Below are 27,295 nucleotides of genomic sequence, written 5' to 3' on the forward strand. Positions count from 1 at the left end.
AGTTATATTATTCAGTAAAACTCGTCTATTAGAGCAAATCTTTAATGTATTCTCTAAAGTTATTTATTACAATACGCCTATAGGAATTGAAATCTATTCTATGACTTCATTAATCATCTTCTATCTCGAAAATACTCTAATCAATACGTCTATTGGATCAAAACTCTATATCTAATACGTCTATTATTCTGCTTCTGTTTTATTTATCAGGTTTCATCTAATATAATACGTCTATTGGACCAGAACTCTATTCTAATACGTCTATTAGTCTGCTTCAGTCTTATTTCTATATTATCTATAATAATACGTCAATTGGATCAAAACTCTATTATAATACGTCCATTAGTCTGCTTCTGTTTTATTTCTCTGGTTCAATCTAATATGATACGTCTATTGGATCAAAACTCTTTTATATTACGTCCATTAGTCTGCTTCTGTTTTATTTCTCAGATTTTATTTAATATAATGCGTCAATTGGGCCAAGACTCTATTCTAATACGTCTATTAGTCTACATCTGTTTTATTTCTCAAGTTTCATCTAATATAATACGTCTATTGGATCAAATCTCAATTCTGATATGTCTATTAGTCTGCTCTTGTATTATTTATCTGGTTTAATCTAATATAATACGTCTATTGGACCAAGACTCTATTCTATTACGTCTATTAGCCTGCTTCTGTTTTATTTCTCAGGTTTCGTCTAATGTAATACGTCTATTTGGCCAAGACTCTATTCTAATACGTCTATTAGTCTGCTTCTGTTTTATTTCTCAAGTTTCATCTATTACAATACGTCTATTGGATCAAAACTCTATTCTAATACGTCCATTAGTCTGCTTCTGTCTTATTTCTCTATTATCTATAATAATACGTCAATTATATCAATTTGATTAAAACATTAATTGAATACATCTATTAGTCTGTTTCTCAATTATATCTCTACAATACTCTAATAGAATACATCAATTAGATCAAAACTCTATTCTAATACGTCCATTAGTCCATTTCTTATTTCTTTGATTTTTATCTAATATAATACGTCTATTGTATCAAATCTCTATTCTAATATGTCTTTAGTCTGCTTCTGTTTTATTTATCTGGTTCCATCTAATATAATACGTCTATTGGGCAAAGACTCTATTCTAATACGTCTATTAGTCTGCTTCTGTATTATTTCTTTTGTTTTATCTAATATAATCAAAGAAGATAAAGTATAGAATAGAATCCAGGTAGAAGATTCTGCCTGGCTAGCCTGAATTTAAATTGGAACATTTGAAGGACCAAATTGGCTATAAGGCTGTTAGTAAATCACATGATTTAAGTTATTATTCAGAAAAAATATTCAAAATAAATTACTTTTGCAATAATTTACTAAAAGCCTTGTAGCCAAGCTTCCACCTTTCTCTTCCCTATTCACAATGCATTAAAATCGAATTTTATGTGCAAAGCCTTAAAAAATTTAATTATGTAAGACAATTTACAAAAAATATTGGTCTCGGTATTTATATTATAAAACTAGGTTGCGCTCTTATGTATGTTTTTAAACAGCTGATTTATACATGGTAGCAACTACATCCATACATTAACTTGTGGTAGGGGGGGAGGAGGAAGAAGGGGCTGTACCCATTTAGCATGCCCTTGAAAGTTACAAATGTGGTCAATTGTACTTACCAAAACTAAAACAACAGTATGTTAAGTGACTTTTCATTTTGTCTAAACTGACCAAGCAGCTATTGCTGTTTCACTTCAATTTGAGGTGTGTATCATAGGTGTCAGTCTTAATCAGATATTCATATGTAAGGGTAAAGATATACCCTCTGAATTCTTAGACTTCTTCTAAATTATTCTTATTTCAAGCGTGTTACTCTACAATACATAATTTTAAATCATGAAGATCAATTAACTTTTTAACAGTATATATTAGATTTTGATACAAATAAAATTGTGTCCAACTAGTCATTGTGATTTGTTCTTCATCATTATTGTCTTTACTGCGCAAGTCAAAGATTCCTTCAAATTTCCCAGAAATTTTTAGGGTTTTCACTTCTATTCCTCCTTATTCTATGAATATAATACGTCCATTGTATTAAAAACTATTCTAATACGTTCATTAGTCTGCTTCTGTTTTATTTATCAGGTTTCATCTAATATAATACGTCTATTGGATCAAATCTCTATTCTAATACATATATTAGCCTGCTTCTGTTTTATTTCTCAGGTTTCATCTAATATAATACGTCTATTGGATTAAAACTCTATATCTAATACGGCCATTAGTCTGCTTCTGTTTTATTTCTCAGGTTTCATCTAATATAATACGTCTATTAGGCCAAGACTCTATTCTAATACGTCTATTATTCTGCTTCTGTCTTATTTCGTTGTCCTATCCATCAGCGAGCTCAGTAGGTAGTAGAAATAAAATCAGGGCGGCCAAACCAGAAGTTTGAAAACAGAACAGCTAAAGATTAATTAAAAGGATGTTTAATTGTTTGTTCGTTATCCTAGGCGTAATGGTTTATAGTACAAATGTTTAAAATCAATTAATAACACAAATAGTTATTTATTGCATCTTATTATAAACAGCTCTCCGCGGATATAAAGCTGTACATTTATAGGATTAAATCCGTTTTTTATAGCCCTGAGATGCTGAAGGCATGGGTTAAAAAAACTGGTTCCAATCTTAAGATTGTACATTTTAAATTCACAGAAAACTGGATATAATACGATGCATTAGATATTATAATATATAAAAATGGGGTTTCATTGTAATGCAATTTGGCAACCGTGTTCAAGCACAGTAGGACATTCGAGTTCAGTGGAAATTTCTTAGCGCAGCGGGACAGCTACTCATTGCGGTGCTCTCTTTCTATCTCTCTCTCTCTCTCTCTCTCTCTCTCTCTCTCTCTCTCTCTCTCTCTCTCTCTCTCTCTCTCTCTCTCTCTCTATCCATCTCTCTATCCATCTCTCTTTCCTTTTTACAGTTTGTCTATCTATATATATTTACTATTTCTTTCATACCCTGCCTATATTTCTTATAGGATAGCTACTTATTACGGATTTTTTTATATTGAATCTTTTTAAATGCAAATATTTTCTGTAATTATAGTCGGTTTGACCGTCCGTAACGGATGGCTCTTATCGTTAATTTTAGAATGTTAGAATTGTCTTATAGATTTACAACTCGGCATGAATGATCATTCCTGTAGTGATTAGGTACGATTTAATTAAAAGCTTAGCAAATTTATAATTTTTAACAGAAAGCCTGTATTTCGATTTTAAACATGGTAAATTTTAGCGTTTTAAAAGCAATACTTTTAATTGAATAATCACCCTATTCACTTGATTTTTCAATTTTTGTATTATGTATTCCTAAGATCATTAGGCATTAAGTTATAGGCGAAGTACCGTTTGGCTATCTTATAAAATTAAACATTTTTTAATGCACATACACAGAAAGTGATTGAGAGACTTATGTATAAGCTACTTCTGTATGGAAATTCATTATTCTATGGATTTCAATTCGATCAACTTTTGACCTAATTTACATTAACATAGGGATATACATTATAAAAAATAATTAAATCTTAGTAGTCTTAAAAAAACAGATATATAGTACACTGTGGGCTACAATTGAATCAAGACAAAAGTAAGTGCCGAGCCCTGGGACCTATGTAGGGTGAAAATAGACATAAATCCTTGATGATTCCAGGTGGAGACAAAATATTTTAGCGGGGTCTTTTGGTTTTTTTTCAATTCAAAGTTCTGAAAAAAAATAGAAAAAAAATATGAAAATCTTTAATAAAAAACAAACAAAAAATAATTTTCAATATTTTTTTTTACTAAAAGATACAAACAACTTATATAAATACTATAAGCTTTAAAAAATCACAATTTTCAAATTTAGACTTTCAATATAAAGATTTGTAGAAAAAACCTAACAACAAATTCTAACATATTTCTGATCAACATAACAATAAAATGTCTTTTGCAAAATCTTTATAATCAAAAATAAATAGCACTTACTAAAGACTTTTTTTCATTTAAACTTATACTTTTCACATTAATTAACTTTAAAGATTGATTTTTTCTAAAAGAAAGGTTGCGTGATTTTTTTATTCATAATTAATTGCCCAATTTTGAGATTCAGATAAAAAACTTAACTACTTTATATTACTGGATAATCTTATAGCAGCGGCTACGCCTCTAAAGGCATATGAGGCCCTTGGGTTGGGGGGGAAGTCGAACCCCCCTTACAATTACAGTTTTTTTTAATGAATAAGTCAAAAACATTTATTTTGGAGAGTTAATTCTCTTGGGATAGTGGTGGTACCCTTTCCTAAAATAGTTATAAACCTTACCAGGACATATGAAAAGCTACCATGTAAAGGAGAACCTTAGTTCAAAAAGACTCACATAGAACCTGTTACTTTATTATAAAGCTACAAATATACACAGAAACTCTACAATCAGAGTATGTCTGTTTGTTCATCCGTCTGTATAAAAACAATACAGAACATATTTATTTTGCTATAGCGGCTACGCCCTTAGAGGCCTTTAGGGGCACTTAAGAGGTGAAGAAGGGGTTGAATTCAACAACTATATCTTTATTTTAGGCTTAAAAAGAAAAAGTTTTTTTTGTGTGTTGTGGTCCTTTTTTAAGGGGCGATTTCTCTTCTATTTCTCAAAAGAAGTTATAAACCTTCCAAGGACCAATGAGAAGCTACATAGTAAAGTAAAAAAAGAACCATATCAGTTCTTAAGCATCAGAAAGATGGACAAACAGACATCAATCTATTTTGTATCATAAATAGTGCTTTAAACAGGGAGAGAAATATCATCTGGAAAAAAAAATTTTCCTATCGTTTAAAAGTTATATCCCTGTATAAAAAAGATAGGACGTCAGTGTGTTTTTTCTGTCTGTGCCTAAAGTTCTTGCTAACCGCTGGACCAATTTGGTTCTTCTTTATTGACCCATCTTTTAGAGTGATAATAGGATCAAAATATTAAGGAGTAGTTTAGTGTCTATTAATCCTTATATAAAAGTAACAGTTTCTGTGTCTGTCTGTTTGTGTGTGTGTGTGTGTGTGTGTGAGGGTGTCTGTCGGTACTGAAGATTCTTTGTAACCGCTTAACTGATATAGTTCTTCTTGGTTCAAGTTTATCATGGACCTGAGAAGTTTTGAGTTTAGAAAAAATAGTTCCTACCCAACATTTAAAAGAAACTTTTTCTTTTACATACTAAAACTGAAAGTAGGAGAGGGATCAACTTCCCCCACTTGTCAAGGGGCTATAGCACTTACACATCCAGCAAATTTACAGTTGATGTATTTTTGGCAACCCCAACCCCAACCTAAGGGCCCCTAGATGCCTCTAGGGGGAAAACCGCTAGTGATAAAATAATTTTTATCTTGAATTATAATTAAATTGTTCTTTTTCCATTTAATAAAATATAATTGTAATTATCAACCTCAAAGAATATCCAGTATTAGGTAATTGGATTTAACAAGGGAAAAAGACAACATCCATAATTAGTGAAGCTCTTTTAAAAGAATACAAATGAAGAAAATAGCAAGTGTAACATACAGATACAAAAATATATTAATCAGAGCGAGATGGGACAATTGGCTGTTTATTAGACTAGTCCCCATAGTCTAATATAGGAATTTGTTATCGTTGGCTTAACTACTTAGGGGACCTGTTAAGATTTTTGTTTGGTTGGATTATTAAATTAAGTGCCCAACATTTCAACCATTAACTGAAACATACAGAAGGGTTATCCATGTATCATATTTGGGAATGTCATTGTGGTCATTGTCTTATCCCTTTAGATCCCTGAATAGTAATTAACAATGATCAATGGTTCTTTTTTTTCTATGTAGCTTCTCATTGGTTCTTGGAAGGTTTATAACTTATTTTGGGAGGGTACCTCCACCATCCTAGGAGAAATCAACCCCTAAAAAAGGACCCCATTTCACACACAAAAAAAAACTTTTTCTTTTTAAGTCTAAAATAAAAATCTAGTTGTAGAATTCAACCATTTCTTCCCCTCTCAAGTGCCCCTAAAGGCTTCTAGGGGCGTAGCTGCTAGTACCAAATAAATATATTCTGTAATGTTTTTATACAGACAGATGAACAAACAGACATACTCTGATTGTAGAGTTTCTGTGTATATATGTATCTTTATAATAAAGTAACACGTTCTATGTGAGTCTTTGTGCACCAAGGGATCTCACTAACCACTGAACCAATATGGTTCTCCTTTACATGGTAGCTTCTTTAAGGTTTATAACTATTTTGGGGAAGGGTACCATCACTATCCCAAGAGAATTAAAAAAAACTGTAATTGTAAGGGGGGTTCGTCTTCCCCCCCAACCTAAGGGTCCCTATATGCCTCTAGAGGCGTAGCTGCTGCTAGTAGAGTATCCAATGATATAAAGCAGTAAGGTTTTTTATCTGAATCTCAAAATTAGGCAATTAATTATGAATAAAAAATCACGCAACCTTTCTTTTAGAAAAAATCAATCTTTAAAGTTAATTAATGTGAAAAGTATAAGTTTAAATAAAAAAAAGTTTTTAGTAAGTGCTATTTATTTTTGATGATAAAGATTTTGCAAAAGACGTTTTATTGCTATGTTGATCAGAAATATGTTAGAATTTGTTGTTAGGTTTTTTCTACAAATCTTTATATTGAAAGTCTAAATTTGAAAATTGTGATTTTTTTAAAGCTTATAGTATTTACATAAGTTGTTTGTATCTTTTAGTAAAAAAAAATATTGAAAATTATTTTTGTTTGTTTTTTATTAAAGATTTTCATATTTTTTTCAATTTTTTTTCAAAACTTTGAATTGAAAAAAAAACCAAAAGACCCCGCTAAAATATTTTGTCTCCACCTGGAATCATCAAGGATTTATGTCTATTTTCACCCTACATAGGTCCCAGGGCTCGGCACTTACTTTTGTCTTGATTCAATTGTAGCCCAGAGTGAGTATAGATGTATATACAAACAATTACCTCTCTTTCTTTTTCAAAGACCTCTTTCGTCTGCTTCTAAATTATTTTATGCTACTTGGCTGTGTTGATATAAACGACACCATTGGTTGATTTTCAATTACCCAATTTGAGGGTTGCACAAGGTGGTTGCGATGGGGAGATACAGTTTTTTAATCCTTTCTCCCTATAGTGTTTTACTCTAATGTCTAAAAGTTTGAAGGGGACATTGTACTACCCACAGGTTTCAAAAACTTTCTTTTATTTATTAACTCTTGATTGGGTTCTACAAACTAGCAGTGTCCAAACTTTAATTATATGGTTACTTTTGTACATCGTAATTGGGATCAAAAATAAGCTTTCCTGAAATTAATTAGTAAACAGATAGGGCAAGTGGTTTGTAAAATCTGAACTTACAAACATCCAGTTAATTTTGAATATACATACCCTTTATGATAAACAAAACTAATCCAAATGTGAGTTGAAATTATTTATTGATAAGTTTGAAAACTGCTAGTTGGACATCACTATTAAATCCCCAATTTTCTTTTAGCAATTGGTTTATAACTTTGGGTACCAGCATAATTTAAATTCCAATATTACCTTATTCCCAAAGATTAAAGGATTGTTTTGAAGAAAACTTATTACTGTTTATTAATTTACATAATTTTCTATGGTTCTTACAAGGAATATGAATGATTATATTTGTTGAAGACTACCACAGAATTAGCATAAATAGTTTTAAATATTTTGGGTTTAACATTTAAATACTTTCATTCTTAAAAAGGGTTTGTTTTCTTTGTTTTGTTCATTTCAGGTGCTCATTCCATTGTAAATTTCATTGGTCCAAAAATTATTTGGACACTTATTGTCAAGTTTAAAAATACAAAAAGGATAATTTTGTTTATCATAACATAAGGTGTAATAATTCCATATCTTTTTAATTTTTATTGACTGTGGTGTTATATAATTATTATTTCTTTTAAGTTAAAATGCATTTTATTTTTATTTGCTCCAAATATTATTCTTAGAGCATATTTTCTTGTCTAAACCTTAAGATTAATGTCTACTAAACTGATTTAGTTCTTAACTTTAGGGATGCTTCACATAAGTTAAGGGATGGATTTAGGCTATTTTATAGCCCCTCTCCATTTTAATACAAGCCCCTAGATCTTAGAATGACAGCCGCCAGTCAGAATAAAAAAGTCGTGTATCTAAAAGAATAAAGGAATACTTTAATTTTTGGTTTATTTAAATTTTCTAAATGTAAGATATTTTTCTCCTTGTTTTATAACAATTAAAAATGATGGATTAACTTCTTTGGACATAATCAAAGTCAAGACAATGCAAAAATTAAAAGCCATTTCTAAGAATAATTTTAGCTGTGTAACAAAAAATGAACATGCATTTTTAACTATTGAAAAAATGTTATGAAAAATAACCATTTTATTTAATAAAAGGTTTAAACATCAGATGAAATAATCTTTAGTTAGTTTAATTTGATTGTTGTTAGATTTTGGTATCCATCTTTCTGTAAAATCATTTTTTACTAGTTATATTTTTACTGTGATACCAAATAATAAAAAATACTAGGAATCACCGTAAAACAAAGATAATTCATTAAAGCTTTAATAGTATTTACTACAAAGTTGCTAAATTATAAACAAGTATGTATTGCTTCGAAACCGATTAATATCCGCCGCGCTGGAACCGGTTCTCAGTAATACGGAAAACTCATGTATAGCATCGTATTATAGGCAATTGTCTAGTTGTGATAGAATCTTAAAATAAACATCAGTTTTGTTACCCCGGACCTTTGGCCGTTTGAGTTTAACAAAAAGGGTTTTAATCTTATAATTATTCATTTTAATATTCGCGAAAAGCTGGCTATATTGAAATACAATAAATAAGTAGATTTGTCTCCCATATTAATAATTCAATCGCCTTCATGAGGATGAATATCAATTATTGTTTATTGCAACAAGAAATAGACGTACAGACTGTATCAACAATGAAGTAGCTGCGCTTCTTAAAGCAATTGTAATCTGCTACTTTTTTGCTAACTCTGAATTTGGCATAGACTTGCTTGCAAATAATTAGGGAAAGGGTAAAACATTCGGACAAACTCATGACAATTACAAATGATAATAATTATAAGAAATAAGCATATTAATAAATATGTCTGTATTTCTTTACAATTGCCGAAATTAATATAGACATATTGGAAATCTTAAGGAATAAGACACTGGATGATAAATTGATATACATCCTCAATGATGATAGAAAATAACCCCTTCAGTAGATAAAAAAAGCATTGCTTTAAAAGTCTTGACTGCAAGTTTACACCACCTAATTTAGCATTAATAAAAGTACCCAAAGTTTTTAAGCCAACACATGAGATTTAACATGTTTATTACACTTTAAACTTACAGTTTAATTCAACATGAGACTTGTTTTAAATCACCTTTCATTTTCAAAGAATAATTTTCCATATTTGTGCAAATAATTAACTTCCAAGGATCAAAACTTTAACTTTTTTTATGAGAACTTTTGTTTTAGTTTCAAAGCTAGGATAATGAATAAATTTCAATTCCCATTTCCTCAAAATAGTTTTTGGAGCATTTTTTCTTGCATTTGCTTATTTTTGTTTTGTATAGAATCTTCAAAACTTTGAATTGTTGTTGTTTATTAGTGCAACTACTCTATATAAATAAAGATAAGTTAGTATGTACGCACGTCATAATGAACGTCAATGAATTAAAGTTATCACTTAATTTTATTGTATTGCATCATAAACAAATATTGGGTATAACTATAGACCCTTTCGTGTCAACGCCTCTTATGGAGCGTTTCATAGTATTTTGACAGTATCTTTTGATAGTTTAGGTTATGTCATATTACGTTAGGTGATTTCCCCGCAGGGTTAGGTAATTGGCCCCACAGGTTTAGAGCCTCCCTGTGGGAGCCAGAAATAGGAGAAAATCTACTATGAAAACACGTCGAAACGCCCCTTAAGAGGCGTTGCCACGAAAGGGACCATAACCCAAATATTATTAATAAATATAATGTAGCCTATAGTATTTTTTCGACATCAAAATTGAATGTTTATGTCGACTAAATAAAATCAATAAAAGTTGTCATGGCTGGCGAAGTATTTGAAGTGACTTAAGATATTTTACATCCTTAAAATAAAGTAACATGATGTCTGTTTGTCTGTGTGTTTGTACCAGAGATATCGCTAGTTCAAAACTAATATAATATTTGAAGACGTTGGACTCAAATTTCACACATGGTCAATTATTTCTAGATTTCCGTATATTTTGAGACGGGGGCAATTGTTCTATAGAAAGGGGTTAAAGATAATAAACTTTAACTGTATTATTACTGGACAGTAATTTACATAATTTTGTATGGTTCTTACAAGGTACATGAATGATTATATTTGTAAAAGACTACCACATAAATTAGCATAAATAGTTTTAAACATTAGGGTTAAATAATAAATACATTAAATACTTTTCATTCTTAAAAAAAAGGTTTGTTTTCTTCGTTTTGTTCATTTCAGGGGTAAGGGGTTCATTCCACTGTAAATTTCATTGGTCCATTATTTAGTTGGACACTTATTGTCAAGTTTTAAACTACAAAAAAGACAATTTTGTTTATCATAACATAAGGTGTAATAATTTTATATCCTTTTATTGACTGTGATGTTATATAATTATTATTTTTGTAAGTTAAAATGCATTTTTATATTTAATTGCTCCAAATATTATTCTTAGAGCATATTTTCTTGTCTAAACCTTACGATTAATGTCTACTAAACTGATTTAGTTCTTAACTTTAGGGAAGCTTTACATAAGACCATATAGGGTTTTAGGCTATTTTATAGCCCCTCTCCATTTTAATACAAGCCTCTTTTGATATGTTGATTCCTGGGACAACAATGAATAATGTTATACGCGAAGCAACTCTATAATCAAGTCCTAAAAATGTAAGTATGGCCATAAATATTATCCTGTATCAAGCAGTTTTTCAACCAATTTACTCACAATTTTGCTTCGACTCTTATACATTTATATTCTGATTATTCAGTTCTGACACTATATAAGTGTTAATGTCCGTTTGTCCTACTGTTTCAGTGCTTCGCTTTTATGGATGTTGTCATCCTTGTTAAATAACACGACAAACTCTTTTTCATAAGAAAATTTTTATGGATTAATGTATAATACTTTTTTCCTTGTTTTATAACAATTAAAAATGATAGATTAACTTCTTTGGACATAATCAAAGTCAAGACAATGCAAAAATTAAACCCATTTCTAAGAATAATTTTAGCTGTGTAACAAAAAATGAACATGCATTTTTAACTATTGAAAAAATGTTATGAAAAATAACCATTATATCTAATAAAAGGTTTAAACATCAGTTAAAATCATCTTTAGTTAAGTCAATTTGATTGTTGTTAGATTTTGGTATCCCCCTTTCTGTAAAATCATTTTTGACTAGTTATATTTTTACTGTGATACCGAATAATAAAATTACTAGGAATCACCGTAAAACAAAGATAATTCATTAAAGCTTTAATAGTATTTACTACAAAGTTGCTAAATTATAAACAAGTATGTATTGCTTCGAAACCGATTAATATCCGCCGCGCTGGAACCGGTTATCAGTAACACGGAAAAATCATGTATAGCATCGTATTATAGGCAATTGTCTACTAGTGATAAAATAAAAATCTTAAAATTAATACCAGTTTTGTTAGCCCGGACCTTCGGCCCTTCGAGATTAACAAAAATGGTTTTAATCTTATAATTTTTTATTTTAATATCCGCAAAAAGCTGTCTATAATAAAATACAATAAATAACTAGATTTTTCTATATTAATAATTTAATCGCCTTCATTAATTTACAATAATGAGGATGAAAATTAATTATTGTCCATTACAACAAGAAATAGACGTACAGACTATATCAACAATGAAGTAGCTGCGCTTCTTAAAGCAATTGTAATGTGCTACTTTTTGCCAACTCTGAATTTGGCATAGACTTGCCTGCAAATAATTAGGGAAAGGGTAAAACATTCGGACAAACTCATGACAATAACAAATGATAATAATTATAAATAGGAAAACAAGGATGACTACATCCATAGAAGGAAGACTAGCAAATAAGCAAATCAATAAGTATTGATTGTCTGTATTCCTATACAAAGTTTAAATTGACAAAAAGACATATCTTTAGGGATAGGAAAATGGACGATAAATTGATTTACATCATCAATGATGATGCACAAATTACCACTTTAATTGATAAAATCATTGGTTTAAAATTTTGTTGAATGCAAGTTCAAACCACCTAATTTACAATTAAGAATAGTACCCAAAGTTTAAAAGCTTACAAATGAGATTTAACATGTTTATTACAATTTAAACTTACAGTTTAATTCAAAATAAGAATTATATTAATATCAAATTTTCAACAATTGGCTAAAAGAATCACCTTTCATTGTTAAAGAATAATTTTCCACATTTGTGCAAATAATTAACTTCCAAGGATCAAAACTTTATCTTTTTTATGAGAACTTTTGTTTTAGTTTCAAAGCTAGGATAATGAATAAATTTCAATTCCCATTTCCTCAAAATAGTTTTTGGAGCATTTTTCTTGCATTTGCTTATTTTTGTTTGTAAAATCTTCGAAACTTTGAAATGAATTGTTGTTGTTTATAAGTGCAACTACTCTATATAACTAAAGATATGTTAGTATGTACACGCACGTCATTTCTAATGAACGTCAATGAATTAAAGTTATGACTTCATTTTATTGTATTACATCATAAATAAATATTGGGTATGTATCCTTTTGTGGCAACGCCTCTTAAGGGGCGTTTCGTCGTATTTTTCACAGTATCTTTTGATAGGTTAGGTTATGTTATATTACGTTAGGTGATTTCCCCGCAGGGCTAGGTAATAGGCCCCATAGGTTTAGAGCCCCCCGTAGGGGCTAGAAATAGGAGAAAATCTTCTGTGAAAATACGTTGAAACGACCCTTAAGAGGCGTTGCAACGAAAGGGACTATAACCCAAATATTATTAATAAATATAATGTAGCCTATAGTATTTTGTCTACATCAAAATTTAATGTTTATGTCGACTAAATAAAATCAATAAAAGTGTTCATGGCTATCGTAGTATTTGAAGTGACTTAGAATATTTTACATTTGTAGTATATGGTAGTAAAAGACTTTTTATTGGCTATCTAACTATGAAAATTGTGATTCTTGCTTATTTAATTTAAATTACACAATGCCAAAAGAAAGACCATTGAATAACATATTTAAGTCCTTGATTTAAAATTCTAAAATAAATCTTATTTTAAATGCTATGTCCTACTTTTTATTCAGGGAGGAAAATGACATTGAATTTTAAATTGTGTTGGTAATAAAAGTTTGATATACTATAGTTCTTTTATTTGTTAGCTTAAAAAATTGACTGGATTTGTTTAAAATAGTAGTGCTTAAAAATTTCGGGAATAGTCCCTTTTGTAACATCGCCCCATAAGGGGCGATTCGTCGTAGTTTTAAAATGGCTTTTTGTAGGTTATTTTAGGTTAGGTTAGGTTATATTGGGTTAGGTGATTGCCCCAAAGGGTTAGGTAATTGGCCCCGCAGGGTTAGAGCCCCCCGCAGAGGCCAGAAATAGGAGAAAAGCTACTGTGAAAAATACGAAGAATAGCCTCATAAGGTGCGATGTTACGAAAAATTTCAAATAATTGTAAAATGCATAAGGTATTTTGGCTTATCATCATTAAGAATGTATTTCAATTTATCATTCATCGTCTTATCCCTTAAGTTTCCTGACTTTTCTTTAATTTCAAGATAAGAAAGGGGACATTTAAACATTAAAATTATATTTTAAGCTAAAACGAGTATTTAGTCCTTATAAGCAATGCTACTCTATAACTCGCTTTGTGTATTGGTAAGTCGATTTAACTGTCCGTCCCATGTACCATTAAAAAATAGGATGTTTGTGTGTGTGCGGCTTATGATCTCGTTATCGGTATGAATCTCCGTGCTATCTAAGATAAATTGCCCCTAAATGATCATCTGCCCATAAGTGTCCCGAGTACTCTATAATTAACTTTGACCTTCAGTGCTTCATACTTTTTTTTTTAATTTTGGCTTCGCTACTTGTAGATGTTGCCATCCTTTTTATGTTAAACTTTAAATGAAAGTAACACTTATATTATGTAAAATCTTAAAACATAAAATAAATGAAAACTTTAAAAAGATTTTTACTGTTTTGCCAAGTTGATGAAAGAACATTAAAAACTAAGTTGTTTGAATGCCCTCTTTCGTGATTTAAAACAGTATTTGTCAAGAAGTATTGTTTAATGTTAAATTTATTTATTGCAAAAAATCTTCAAATTTTAAATGTTGAATTTGATCTTGAAGATAAAAAAATTTTATAAAAAATTAAAATATTATAAAAATATTTATTAGTGTATTTTATCATTTAACTTACATATTAGTTAGAAGGATAAATTTTGCATATGGTAACTGCAAAATAGTTGTTTGATTTTTCCTAGTACTGCTTGGGTTCTTAAGGATAAGACAGTTAGTGTGAATTAATGAACCAACCAAGCAAGATTTTACAATAGGAGCAGTATAATTTATAGTCCAATGTCCTCTCCCTCCCTATAACAGACCAAAAAAACATTTGACAGCCTAGCTTAATTGTTACAATAACAAGGATGACAACATTCATAAAAGCGAAGCACTGAAACGGACATTAAGACTTGTTTAGTGTCAGAACTGAATAATCAGAATAAGTATAAGAGTAAAATTGTAAGTAAATTTGCTGAAAAACTGCTTGATACAGGATAATGTTTATGGACATACTTATTTTTTTAGGACTTGATTATAGAGTTGCTTCGTTTATAATATTTTACTTTGTTGTCCTTGGAATCGGATAATTAGATCACATAAAAATTTGTTGATAAAAAAGTAGAAAAATCAACATGTTTAAAATGGACGTACGCATTCTGGTATTGATTATAGAATTGCTACGCTATCTAAATTATACCTAACTACTTCAGAAATCATCATGCAAAGTTTGGAATCGATAGGACAATTGTAACATGCCTAAATTAACGAAAAAAAGCTATCTATCTCGGACGGACGGGCGGACGGACGTACGGACGGACCGACCCTAATTATAGAAAAGCTTCGCTTTTAAAAATGATAAGAACTTAAAATTCCATTTCTCTTAACCCTTACAGATCGGGGGGGGGGGGGGCTCAAAGAGCCCCCCCCCCCCTCTAGTTTTTTCAATCTCATTTTTTTTGTAGGTAAGTTGGAGAGCTGTAACTTCATGACTTTTTAAGTTTAGTAATTATACGTTGGCAAGAGTTGATTTTATTAGGATATCTGGTCTGTGTCGGTCGTGGTGTCCGGTCAAAGTCGGTTGGGTAGCAAAAAAAATTAGAAAAAATTCTAAATAAATCTTAATTTCTACATTATGACTTTTGTGTATAAGGTAGAAACCTAAAATTTTTTTGGTGAATACTTAGATATCAATGACCTTCTGAGAAAAGTGGTGTTATGACCGATTGACCGCTCCCTGACCGACTTTATGACCGATTTTTGTCCGGCTTTTACTACAGACATAAATCATGAATATCGTGGCTTCTATTACAGCTAGAGACCTATAATTTTTTTTGGTAAATCCTTGAGCAATAATAAACAGATAAAATATTAATTTGCGCCGCCAACCGCCGTTTTACCGCCGTAACCGCCGAAAATGGCGGTTTCCGTTATTTTCCGTTTTTCGGCGATGATCAGAAAAAATAATTTTTTTGTTATGAAAAATAAAAGTTCGTCCTAAAATTTGGTCATCCTAGCTGCAAAATTGGCCGCTCTACAGCTGTTTTAAAATTTAGCGGCTGGCCGCTAAAAAGCGGCTAAGGAGCGGTCTGGTCGCTATGACAAGAAAAAGTAATTTTCTCTTAAAATACACATGAACCACCAGAAAAAAATTTTACGTCTTTATCTGTACCAGGAGCCGAGATAGAGGGGGGGGCTCTTTGAGCCCCCCCCCCCCCGATCTATTAAGGTGGGAATTGGGGCCCGATCTGTAAGGGTTAATAAAGAGTTAAAGTCTAGTCTTGTTTAATTTATTAGCAGAAATTTTGTAGCTGGAAGAAGAAGACTGATCCTAATTGATTAAGAAATTTCCGGTCTTATCTGTTGATTCAAATTTACAAAGTTTATCAAGACTTGAGAAAAAAAAAGTTTGTCTGGCCTACTATTTTTGTTTGAAAGGGTGAGATAAAAAGGCTTAGAAAAGTTTTGTTTTAAGAGAAGGAAAAACTTTAACTTTTCGATATGGTTTGGTTAATTTGATATTATTATTTCTTAAAGGTTTTCCTATTAAACATGAATGCTAGGTTTGCAGGGGCCTTTAGGGATAAGACATTGGACACAATTACAATAAACAAAATTATTCATAATTTAGATTAAATGACTAGTTGATAAGTTTTAACACTGGATGTTTGTAAAAATAAATCAAATTAAAGCTATAAGGCGCAGCTAAAGAATGAGAGATATTATAAAACTTTGGGGACATATAAACTATGTTCTACCACCTAGACTTTCCTTTTAAATTTTGGAAGGTCAAATTGAAAATTGTAAAACCCTAATAGCAATTTAAGGTCAAAACCAACAAGCAAACAAGTAATATTTATACTATCATTTTAATTTCGGGGAATTGTGATTCCTATGACAATTATACACAGAGTAAATGTTTGTTTCACTGACTTGTTTGTTTTAATATTCTACAGAAATGATGCACTATACATAAAATTCCTAATTGAGTTTATTTAAAATGGTAAACTCAATAATAACTTACTAGACAAAGAATTTATTCGCATTTAACCTTACCATAGTATATCAATGAAGGTTGACAATTTATGTGTTGCTTGGAAATTGTTCAAAATAGATTATAACAATATAGTTATTTACGAGACGTATTTATCTTTTTAAAAGCGAAGCTTTTCTATAATTAGGGTCGGTCCGTCCGTCCGAGATAGTTAGCTTTTATTCGTTAATTTAGGCATGTTAAAATTGTCCTATCGATTTCAAACTTTGCATGGTGATTCCTGTAGTAGTTAGGTACGACTTAGAAAGCGTAGCAACTCTATAATCGTTACCAGAATGTCTGTACGTCCATTTTAAACATGTTGATTTTTGTACTTTTTTAATAACAATTTTTTATGTGATAAAATCATCCGATCGATCGGATTTTTTGATTACTGATTCCTATTACAATAAGTTACAATATTCTGAGGGAAGCATCTCTATAATCAAGTATTAAAAAATGTCAGAATGTCCTTAAACAGAATTCTGTATTTAAGAAGTTTTGCAACAAATTTACGTATACTTTTGTCAAACCTTTTATTTTCATATTTTGTATATTCAGTTCTGATACTCAACAAAAGTTAATGTTCGTCTGTCATATCGTTTCAGAGCTTCGCTTTTATGGATATTGTCATCCTTGTTTTTTTAAATAAATATTTAAGAATAGAAATGGAACGTTTGGATACTTAACTTAACGAACCAACAAATCAAAATTCAATAAAAGTTTCTTAGGTTGTTGAGTCAAGGAATAAGAATAGTTATTTCTTTCATCGTATTATAAACAGCTTTCCGCGGATATAGAAGATACGATTATAATATTAAAACCAGGTGCCCAAGGCACTGGCTAAAAAACTGGTTTTAATCTTATGATTGTACATTTTTATATTCATAGAAAGCTAGATATAATACGATGCTAGACAAAGTTTTTTCGAATGGATGAGAACCGGTTACTATCCACCGGATTCGAATGAATACGAGAATAGTTATTTCTTTCATCGTATTATAAACGGCTTTCCGCGGATATAGAATGTACAATCATAAGATTAAAACTAGTTTTAATCTTATAATTGTACATTTCTATATTCGTAGAAAACTGGATATAATACGATGCTAGACATAGTTTTCGTATGGATGAGAACCGGTTCCTATCCACCGGATTCGAATGAATACGAGAATAGTTATTTCTCGTATCGTATTATAAACGGCTTTCCGCGGATATAGAATGTAGAATTATACAATTATACGGCACCACGGGGCTAAAAAAACTAGTTTTAATCTTATGATTGTACATTTCTATATTCGTAGAAAACTGGATATAATACGATGCTAGACATAGTTTTTTCGTATTCATGAGAACCGGTTCCTATCCACCGGATTCAAATGAATACGAGAAAACATTATCATAAAATTTTTGGGAATAGTGTAATAAACAGTCTTAATCAAATTGATCTTTTTAACTGGTATAAACACGTAGTATAATAAGCACCAAACGTACGTTAGATTGTCTACCTTTAATAAATCACCTTGAAATTATCCCTAACTTTATACTCCCAAATGCTAATTTCTCAGACACTCGTCAAGAGTCAAGTTTAATTGGAAAGGCCAATTTTTCAGCACGCCTCATGGACAAAGACAGACATTTTAAATATTTTTTATATTTTTAACTTTAATTATGCAACTTTCTAACAGAATAAGCCCTCGAATTATCACTTTGTTGCATAGTGTCTTTTTGAAATCAGTCTATAAAACTCTTCAGTATGGCTTCGAAACCGATTATTATCCAATGGATTGGAACTGGTTCTCAGACATACTAAATTACTAAAATATTATGTATTTTTAATTTCAATATCCGCGGAAAGAGCTGTCTATAATACGATGCAATAAATAACTATTCCATGATTATTTAATACATTTGTAAAGAAGTTTTGCTTCTAATATTCAGTAATTATAAATATAAAGAGACAAATTGAATGGCACTAATTGAAAGTTAGGGTGGGAATAGTTATTTCTCGCATCGTATTATAAACGGCTTTCCGCGGATATAGAAAGTACAATTATGAGATTAAAACTAGTTTTTCTTAGCCCCGAGGTGCCGAAGGCGCCGGCTAAAAAACTGGTTTTAATCTTATGATTGTACATTTCTATATTCGTAGAAAGCTGGATATAATACGATGCTAGACATAGTTTTTTCGTATGGATGAGAACCGGTTCCTATCCACCGGATTCGAATGAATACGAGAAATTAAATTCCCCCTCTTCATATAAATCAAGAAGTTTAAGATTTGTGGTTTAACATTTAAAGTTAGATACCAATAATAGTTTAATCAAAATAACTTTAATTCATAATATAAATCAACTTTCTAGTAAAGTCTTGTCCTTTCATTAATAATATTCAATTTATTTCACTAAAGTTATCTTTTAAGCTACTTTTTGACTTTGATTTTAAAAAGTGCTTTCATTCTCATTTACAATTGAACACTTTTAAGTAAAAAGGAAATCGAGAAGTATTTGTTTAAAGTTAAAAGACTTTTCAGTAATATCCTCCTTGGTCCAATAATAATTGAAAGAATATTTTATTTTTATTTTAGATTTCCTGTGTTGTACATGGTGATCCTACTCCAGAAGTAAAGTGGTTTAAGGTGAATATTGGTTGTATTTTTGGATCTACTGCAGTTCACAGTAAAATATTCCAGATTATTTGTAGGACTTCTTATGCGCGCCGCTTAAAATGGTGTTCGGATATGATCTGTACGTTCAGCCGTTTGGCAGCTAGCAGCCTTTAAAATTCATAGATTTTTGGCAATATTCGTTACCAGCAATATTTTTATAGATCTGTATTTTTAGTACCACAAGTATCTTGAAAGCAAGGATGCTCCTCATAAGTTTTTTCTTAAGAAACAAAGAGAGGAAAGTAGCCTAAAACCTGTCCTGCAATAAAGCAAGTAGATTTAAATTTTAAATAGTTCAATAAAGAAATGTTTTTGGTAAAAATGTAAATTCTTCTTAATTATTAATTAGTTTCCAATCAATGATAAAACTAAAACAAATTTGTTTTACAACAATTAGAAAAAAAACATACAAAACTTCTCATTTAGGAAACTATGCTATTGGAACCTACGAATAACCGGTTTATGGAGGTGTACGGCAACAAACAGGTTCTACTCATCAGAAACTTTAGTGTACAGGGTAAACTTCTTAAATTTTGCCTTTTAGGACTTTAATTAAAATTGATTTGTTGGTAAAAACTAGCAGTTTGCAAACTTTTTCACCAATGATTTAAATCTATAGAATGGCTAATTTTATTTGTGATAATTGGGGATGTTAATGTACATCAAATTATCTTTTTCAGTTCACATAAATAAAAACTTTAATATACTAAAAATATAGATATAGTTAAAATCAATTAGAAATGTACAAAAATGCAATCTATAATACATAATGCAATACATCCGTCTGTCTGTCTGTCCGTCCCTTAAGATCTCGATAACAACTGAACCGATTTGATTTTACTCTTCACTTATTTTTTTTTTAAATTACCTCTGTGAGCAAAGCTCCTAGAGGCTGGGGGCCAAGCCGCTAGTCTTATCATATAGTAGCAATCCTAAAAATAATTTATCCTAAAAACAGACACTAAAGTGTTGCAGTGTATTTTCTTCTAGAACTATTAAGATCTGCACATTTATCTGCAAAAGTTGTGCTACTAAAATCCAAACAAAAGCAATATTTGTGTATTATATAATTAAGAATAGATAAAACTCACGTTTTTGCTTTGGTAAAACATGTCCAAAATTGTCTAAGAAAAAAAAGTAAAATACGGTTTTTTAAGTCTTTTTATCGGTATTATTCAGACCCGAATGAGCTATCATATAAGCTTTTGGCCTACAAGGATTTTTCCGAATGATGATGCAAAAAATTACCTCTCATGTAGATACCATTATAGATTGAACAGTTTAGAACTGCTATTTTGAACCAACCACTAAAGCTGTAATATTAGGAATCAAAGTTTTAGGATAATTTATATTTCTATGTTGTCCTCCTTCCCTGAACAAATATTGCAAGATTTTTTGCACTAAATTTGCATTTTTGTAACCCAAACCGTTTAACTATGATCCACCAAAGAAATTAAGACTTAGGTATTAGAACAATCCAGTAAAAAAAAACTTTTCTCTAGCAAGAATTAGCAAATTGCTCTAACTTGCTATAATGTCAAACAACCCTTTATATTACATTATAGTTTAATATTTTAATTATATAATACTGATTATACAAGAAATAAAAAAAATTTCTTATATTACATTGTAAAATACAATGGTATAGGATTATCTAAAGAGCAGATACAAAGTTTATATAAATTAGGATAAAATTTAAAAAAAATAGGTATATGTTGAAACATAACAGTTAGTTGATTTAACCTTTATTGCACCAATTCATTTAAATGTAAAATAATAGGCTATGACCATAATAATCGAAGGACCTATGTGAAGCAACCTTGGATTGGAAAACTCAATAGGTTTAGTGGTTAGCAAGATCCTAACAAACAAACAGAATCATACTACTTTATTTGATAGTATAGGATTAATCATAGAACAGGCTAAATTGTTGCAAAATGGCAACAGAGAGGGAAAAAGTACAGGGCTCTTAGGAATAAGATAATGAACAAAAATATTAATACCTTTAATTAAGATAGATTATAGGTAAAAAATTTTGGATACTGAATGTTTTCATAACCCAGTATCTATCCCGACGAATGAGAGATCAGGTTCATAAAAGTTATGGGACCAGTATGATTTACAGTCCAATGTCCCCTCCCTTCCTCCCTGAAAAATAGCAGATTATATTCCGTATAATATGTGTGTTAGAATCACGGAGAAAGGAAAATGTTAAATTAGAATGATAAAAACCAATTGAGCTAATTATATGTATAGATATTCTGCTTTTTTTTATCAAAAGAAGGGTTGTTCATTTTATCTTATAATACAAAGTAGAACGATGTCTGTCTGTTTGTAGCGAAGGATCTCACTAACCACTGAACCGATCGGGTTCTCCTTAACAGGCTAGCTTTTCATTGGTCCCGAGAAGGTTTATAGTTATTTTGGGGGAGGGTACCACCACCCTCCCAAGAGAAATCGCCCTTAGATAAAAAAAAATTACCGTCCCCAAAAATAAATCTTTAAATTTTTTTTTAAATTCTAATTTAAAAAATGAGTTTTGGGATTCAACTCCCCCCTCCTCGAGTGCCCCTCGAGACCTCTAGGGGCGAAGCCGCTAGTTTAGTTGTAATGCATTACAGTAAACTAGTGAATGGTGATAATTATTAAGAAAAACAAATCTTTTACAATATCACTTTAAAAATTTTATTAATAATTAATAATTTAGGGCTAAAAAAGCAGCATTTATAACTTAACTAAAGCATAATTTATCGTCCACTGCCCCATCCTTACATCCCTGACCAAAGAAGATGGTCTAATGTCTGCCTTAATGATGTAGGCTAATACCCATAATGGTCGCGAATATCTTAATCTAATTTCATTAAAGTTCATTCCACCCCGTGCAGTGGCTGGTTGTCCGTCTGCTACCATATGTTCATATGGTGGTGTTTATACATTAGTAGCGTAGCAATAACAATATAATGCTAAATCGAGTAGCTTTACAAACTGTCTAAAAAAAATCAGTCATGTGACGTCATAAAAATGAGGAATTATCCATCTCTTTTTTTAGGGGTTTTCTTTCCCATTTCTCCTCTCATCCCCTATTTTTATGACGTCACATGACTGATTTTTTTTGAGACACTTTTTAAAGCTACCTAAATTAATATTAAACAAACGTAAATCTATTTATAAAGCTTTACATAGTATTCCAATGTTATACAGATTTACTAATTGCTATATTTTGTTATTTGAATTACTATAGAAACACTATGCTTTAATAATGTATCATTATTTCCACCCCTTCTTTTTGTTTAATTGATTCTTTTTCGGCCATTTGATAGATTAATGACATTAATATTTGCGAAAATAGAATAAAAAATTATTAGAAAAATTATGATGTAGGCGAAAATATATGACAAGCCTAACCTTTGCTACTAAACAAGGATTACAACATCCATAAAAGCGAAGCACTGAAACGATAGGACAAACTGAATTAACACTTGTATAGTGTCAGAACTGAATAATCAGAATATAAATGTATAAGAGTCGAAGCAAAATTGTAAGTAAATTTGTTGAAAAACTGGTTGATACAGGATTTTGTTTCTGGACATACTTACATTTTTAGGGCTTGATTATAGAGTTGCTTCTCTTATAACATTATACTTTGTTGTCTCAGGAATCAATATAATAAAATTCAGACCAATCGGATGATAAGATCACATAAAAATTTGTTGTTAAAAAAGTAAAAAAAACAACATGTTTAAAATGGACGTACGGACATCCTGGTAATGATTATAGAAATGCTACGCTTTCTAAATCGTACCTACTACTAATAAAGGAATCACTATGCAAAGTTTGAAATCGATAGGACAATTCATACATGCCTAAATTAACGAAAAAAGTTATCTATCTGTGACGGACGTACGGACCGACCCTAATTATAGAAAACCTTTGCTACTAAAAAAACCTATATACATGTCTGTAAAAAATCAGGGAGGAAGTGGACATTGGACTGTTAATTTTGCTGGTATCCAATGTATGATAAACATATCTTGATGTTTGATTAATGTCAATGTGCAGAAGTGGTAATTTTGCTCATCATAAGTGGAAACGTAAATCAAATTATCATCCATTGTCTTGTCCCTTGAATCCGTGGTAAAAATACACACATATTCTTTTGGGTATAAGGAAAACTTTTAGCGAGCAAATTTGCAATGAATGTATAAACTGTTAGTAGCGAAGGCACTCTATAATTACTTGTGCATGCCTTGCTGTCTGTTCTGCTGTCAATTTTAGTTGTCAATCAATAAAACAAAGTCCGTCTGTCTCTTAAGATCTCGGTAACCACTGAACCGATCGGATTCTACTCTTCAGGGAATATACCTACTGGTCTTTTGGTAGTTTTAGGCTATTTTCTTGGAAGGTGGGACACCCTTAACCCCCCCCCAAAAAAAAAAAAACAATTCCTCAATTTTTAATTACCTCAAGGGGTAAAGCCTCTAGAGGTTAGGGGCTAGTTTATATATAAAGTAGTATCATTTTGGTCTGAATTTTTTTTGTTAATCAATATTTGTGTATGTTGTCATCCTTGCTAATTGTCTGTGCTATATTTGAATGTCTGTCTATAAAATTTCTAACATTTTTCTCGCTGTTTCTCAAAATTTATTTTAAAAGTTAGCGTAAACGAATAAATAACAAGAATGACTAGTTACATTTGTAATTTTTTTAGAATTTGGAAACTACAGTTGCCAAGCCACAAACAGTATGGGAAAGACAAGTAAATCAGTTGAGGTAAGCATTTTTAAGACAAGTGACTTTGTTTTTAAAGAAAATATTTATTTTTTGGGGTTTTGCCCATTAAGTTTGTTTTATTTTAATGTTTTACCTTTAAGATTTACACAGTCGGTCAAATCCTTGAAAAAGCAGATGCCATTTTATCCAGCGATTAGAGATATTATATTCATTAGAACACACATAAAGACGACGTTCTACATTTTAGTACATGTATATATTCTTGGAAAAAATAATCAAATTTGTAGTAAAAATGTAAAGGTAAAATAGTTTTTTTTCAATTTAAAACAGATAAACGTTAGAATGAAGAGTAGATACATACTATTTATATTTATCTAGGTATCAGGAAGGCCTCATACAGCTAGAGTAACAAGCAACAGGGTCAGCAATTCTAAGGTAAATATGCTTCCCGCATTTATTATTGTTTCATCCTTGTTTTTAATAAAATTGGTTGTTTATTATTTAACACAAGTATATATGTAACCATAAGAAACGCAGTAATAACAAGTTATTAGTATATTTTATTGATGTATTGATGATAAATTGACTCATTTGACTATACAAATTTTTTTTTGCATTTTAAGAACGTGTAAATTCAACTTTGGGTACCAGTATAATTAACAGTCCAATGTCCCCTCCTTCCTTTGGAAGTGCCAGAGTTATAGAGTAGCTGATCTGCTAATGAAATATACAAATTAGTTTTAGGAAATTAAAGAAACCCTTAGACATAATTGTAAACATATTTTACAATTAAAATTGTAATCAACGTATAATCTTTTATATAACATTCTAATATAAGAAATTACGGGTATAGTCCCTTTTGTGGCAACGCTCCTTAAGAGGCGATTCTTTGTTTTTTTTCACAGTAGCTTTTCTCCTATTTCTAGCCCCTGAGGGGGGCTCTAACCCTGCGGGGCCGTTTGTCTAACCCTGTGGGGCAATCACGTAACCCAATATAACCTAACCTAACCTAAAATAATCTATCAAAAGCCATTTTAAAAATACGATGAATCGCCCCTTAAGGGGCGTTGCCACGAAAGGAACTATACCCGAAATTACAATTTATTTTTCAATTTCATTTTTATTTGAAAATATACCGAAATCTTTTTGGAATCATGAATTCCAAAATCAGAAGAAATTATGTATATTAATTTATTTTTTTCCATTAACACATTTCTGGACAGCAGTGATCTTAAGGGATAAGAAAATAGGTGAAAAAATGATGTTTGTCCCAAACAAAATAACCTCTTATGTTGATTAAAATTAATGGTTGAAAAGTTTAAACACTGAAGGTTTCAAAAAAAAACAATTAAATTTTAATGAAAAGTGCCCAAACTTTTTAAGCCAAAGAATGAGTGAATATAAGTTTGGGTACCAGAAAAATCTGTAGCACAATATCCCCTCCCTCCCAATTTAACAGACACACACCCTAGTTATCTAATCCATTTGAATTGCTCCTTATTTCCCCTTTGTTTGTTAAGTGACCATGAAATAAGGATGTCCCACAACCTCCGTATATTTCAAACCATTTTTTTGATTTTTGAAAAAATACATCAAAAGTCATACCTATATAGAAAGGCTTAATAATAATAAAATAATAAAATATTCCTGGGACGATTCTGATAATGTTTTTTTTGGTGGAGGTGATTGCCCCCCAAACTAAGATGACTTTTACATTCCTTTCATACAAATACACATATCAAAAAGTCAGAGATACAAAGATTTGTAATATTGACAAAAATATTTGCTTTTTGTTTTTTTTTTGAGAATAATTTTGAGTTTTTGTTTCTATCATGGCTATCATATAGAAATTAAGCTCTTTGACTGTATGTTTTTTTGCATGGATTTGGAAGGATAAGATAATGGTCAATAAATTAATATACATCCCCAACTATAATAAGAAAGTTACCCAGTATATAGATTAAGATTAATGGATGAAAAGTTTGGACATTACTTGCTTGGTGTATTTTTAGACTTTGCAAGGTAATAATTTTTACCTGTTTTGAAGCCAAGACGTTTTCTTCATCTCTTGTTATTTGTGTCTGTCATCTAATAAGAGATTCTAAAACTTACAACTATATTTTCATTCCTCTATTCCTGAGAAAAATGTAGTTAAATTGGTCACAGAGGGTCCATTAAGAAATCTTTATAATAGAAACTTTTTATTGGTAGCGGGGATCCTCTATAATCTAATATGACCGTATTGACCATTTGTATAAACCCAGAAAAAAGTACTTTTGTGAGTTTTCTTAAAAGTTTTCTGCAATTTATTTTAAATGACATTTTTACCAATATGTAAAAAAAAAATGTTGAACACAGTAATAGTGTCTGACTGATTATGATGTAACAAAAAAAATTAGCCAATGAAAGGCCGTTATTGACCAATGGTAAAATTTATAGTGGCCTCTCATTGGCTAATTTTTTTTGTTACGTCATAATCAGTCAGACACTATTACTGTGTTCAAAAATGTTTCAACAAATGATATTTTGACCACGAAAAAAAATAACTCATGTTTGTTTTCATTCTTGTTATTTATATATCCCAGAGGCTATTTTATTCTACAATTCATCCAAATTTTCTTAGACTTTCGGATAAAGGGAAAGTTTCCTGAAAAAAACTAATAGAAGAAAAGTATAGACAATGATTTCTTTATCATGTTTAATATAAGTGTTGCTCCGCTTTTAAGATAATAAATTACAGTATTCGAACTCTTATTTAAAGTTTAAAACCAATAGGATAATGTAGAAAAATAATCTATAAGAATTCTAAAATGTTTAATATTCTGTACAAAAAAAACTTATGTTCATTGATATGACAAAAGCATTTGATAAAATATTTCACAAAAGTTTGAAATCAAATTACAACTTTCAAAATTTGAATCTTTATCAAAAAAAAGATTAAAACTTTTATACATATTTTTGGTATTTTACTTTCACTATTTTAAGTAGCGCAG

At 30.4% G+C, this 27,295-nt stretch overlaps 1 protein-coding gene across 4 annotated transcripts in view; it reads left to right on the forward strand.

Moving 5' to 3' along the window:
• LOC145324669 (lachesin-like) overlaps positions 1 to 27,295 on the forward strand; it is a 118,569-nt gene that overhangs the window by 86,510 nt on the left and 4,764 nt on the right. For all 4 annotated transcript variants that reach the window (XM_080167258.1, XM_080167259.1, XM_080167260.1 and 1 more), the window contains exons 9-12: positions 19,491 to 19,541; positions 19,998 to 20,088; positions 24,280 to 24,341; positions 24,681 to 24,737. In XM_080167258.1, coding sequence (XP_080023384.1) covers positions 19,491 to 19,541; positions 19,998 to 20,088; positions 24,280 to 24,341; positions 24,681 to 24,737 — 261 coding nt within the window. The remainder of the gene's footprint in view (positions 1 to 19,490; positions 19,542 to 19,997; positions 20,089 to 24,279; positions 24,342 to 24,680; positions 24,738 to 27,295) is intronic.

This window comes from Acartia tonsa, chromosome 7 (assembly GCF_053477335.1).
Source record: "Acartia tonsa isolate MP-2025a chromosome 7, ASM5347733v1, whole genome shotgun sequence".
Taxonomy (NCBI): Eukaryota; Metazoa; Arthropoda; class Copepoda; order Calanoida; family Acartiidae; genus Acartia; species Acartia tonsa.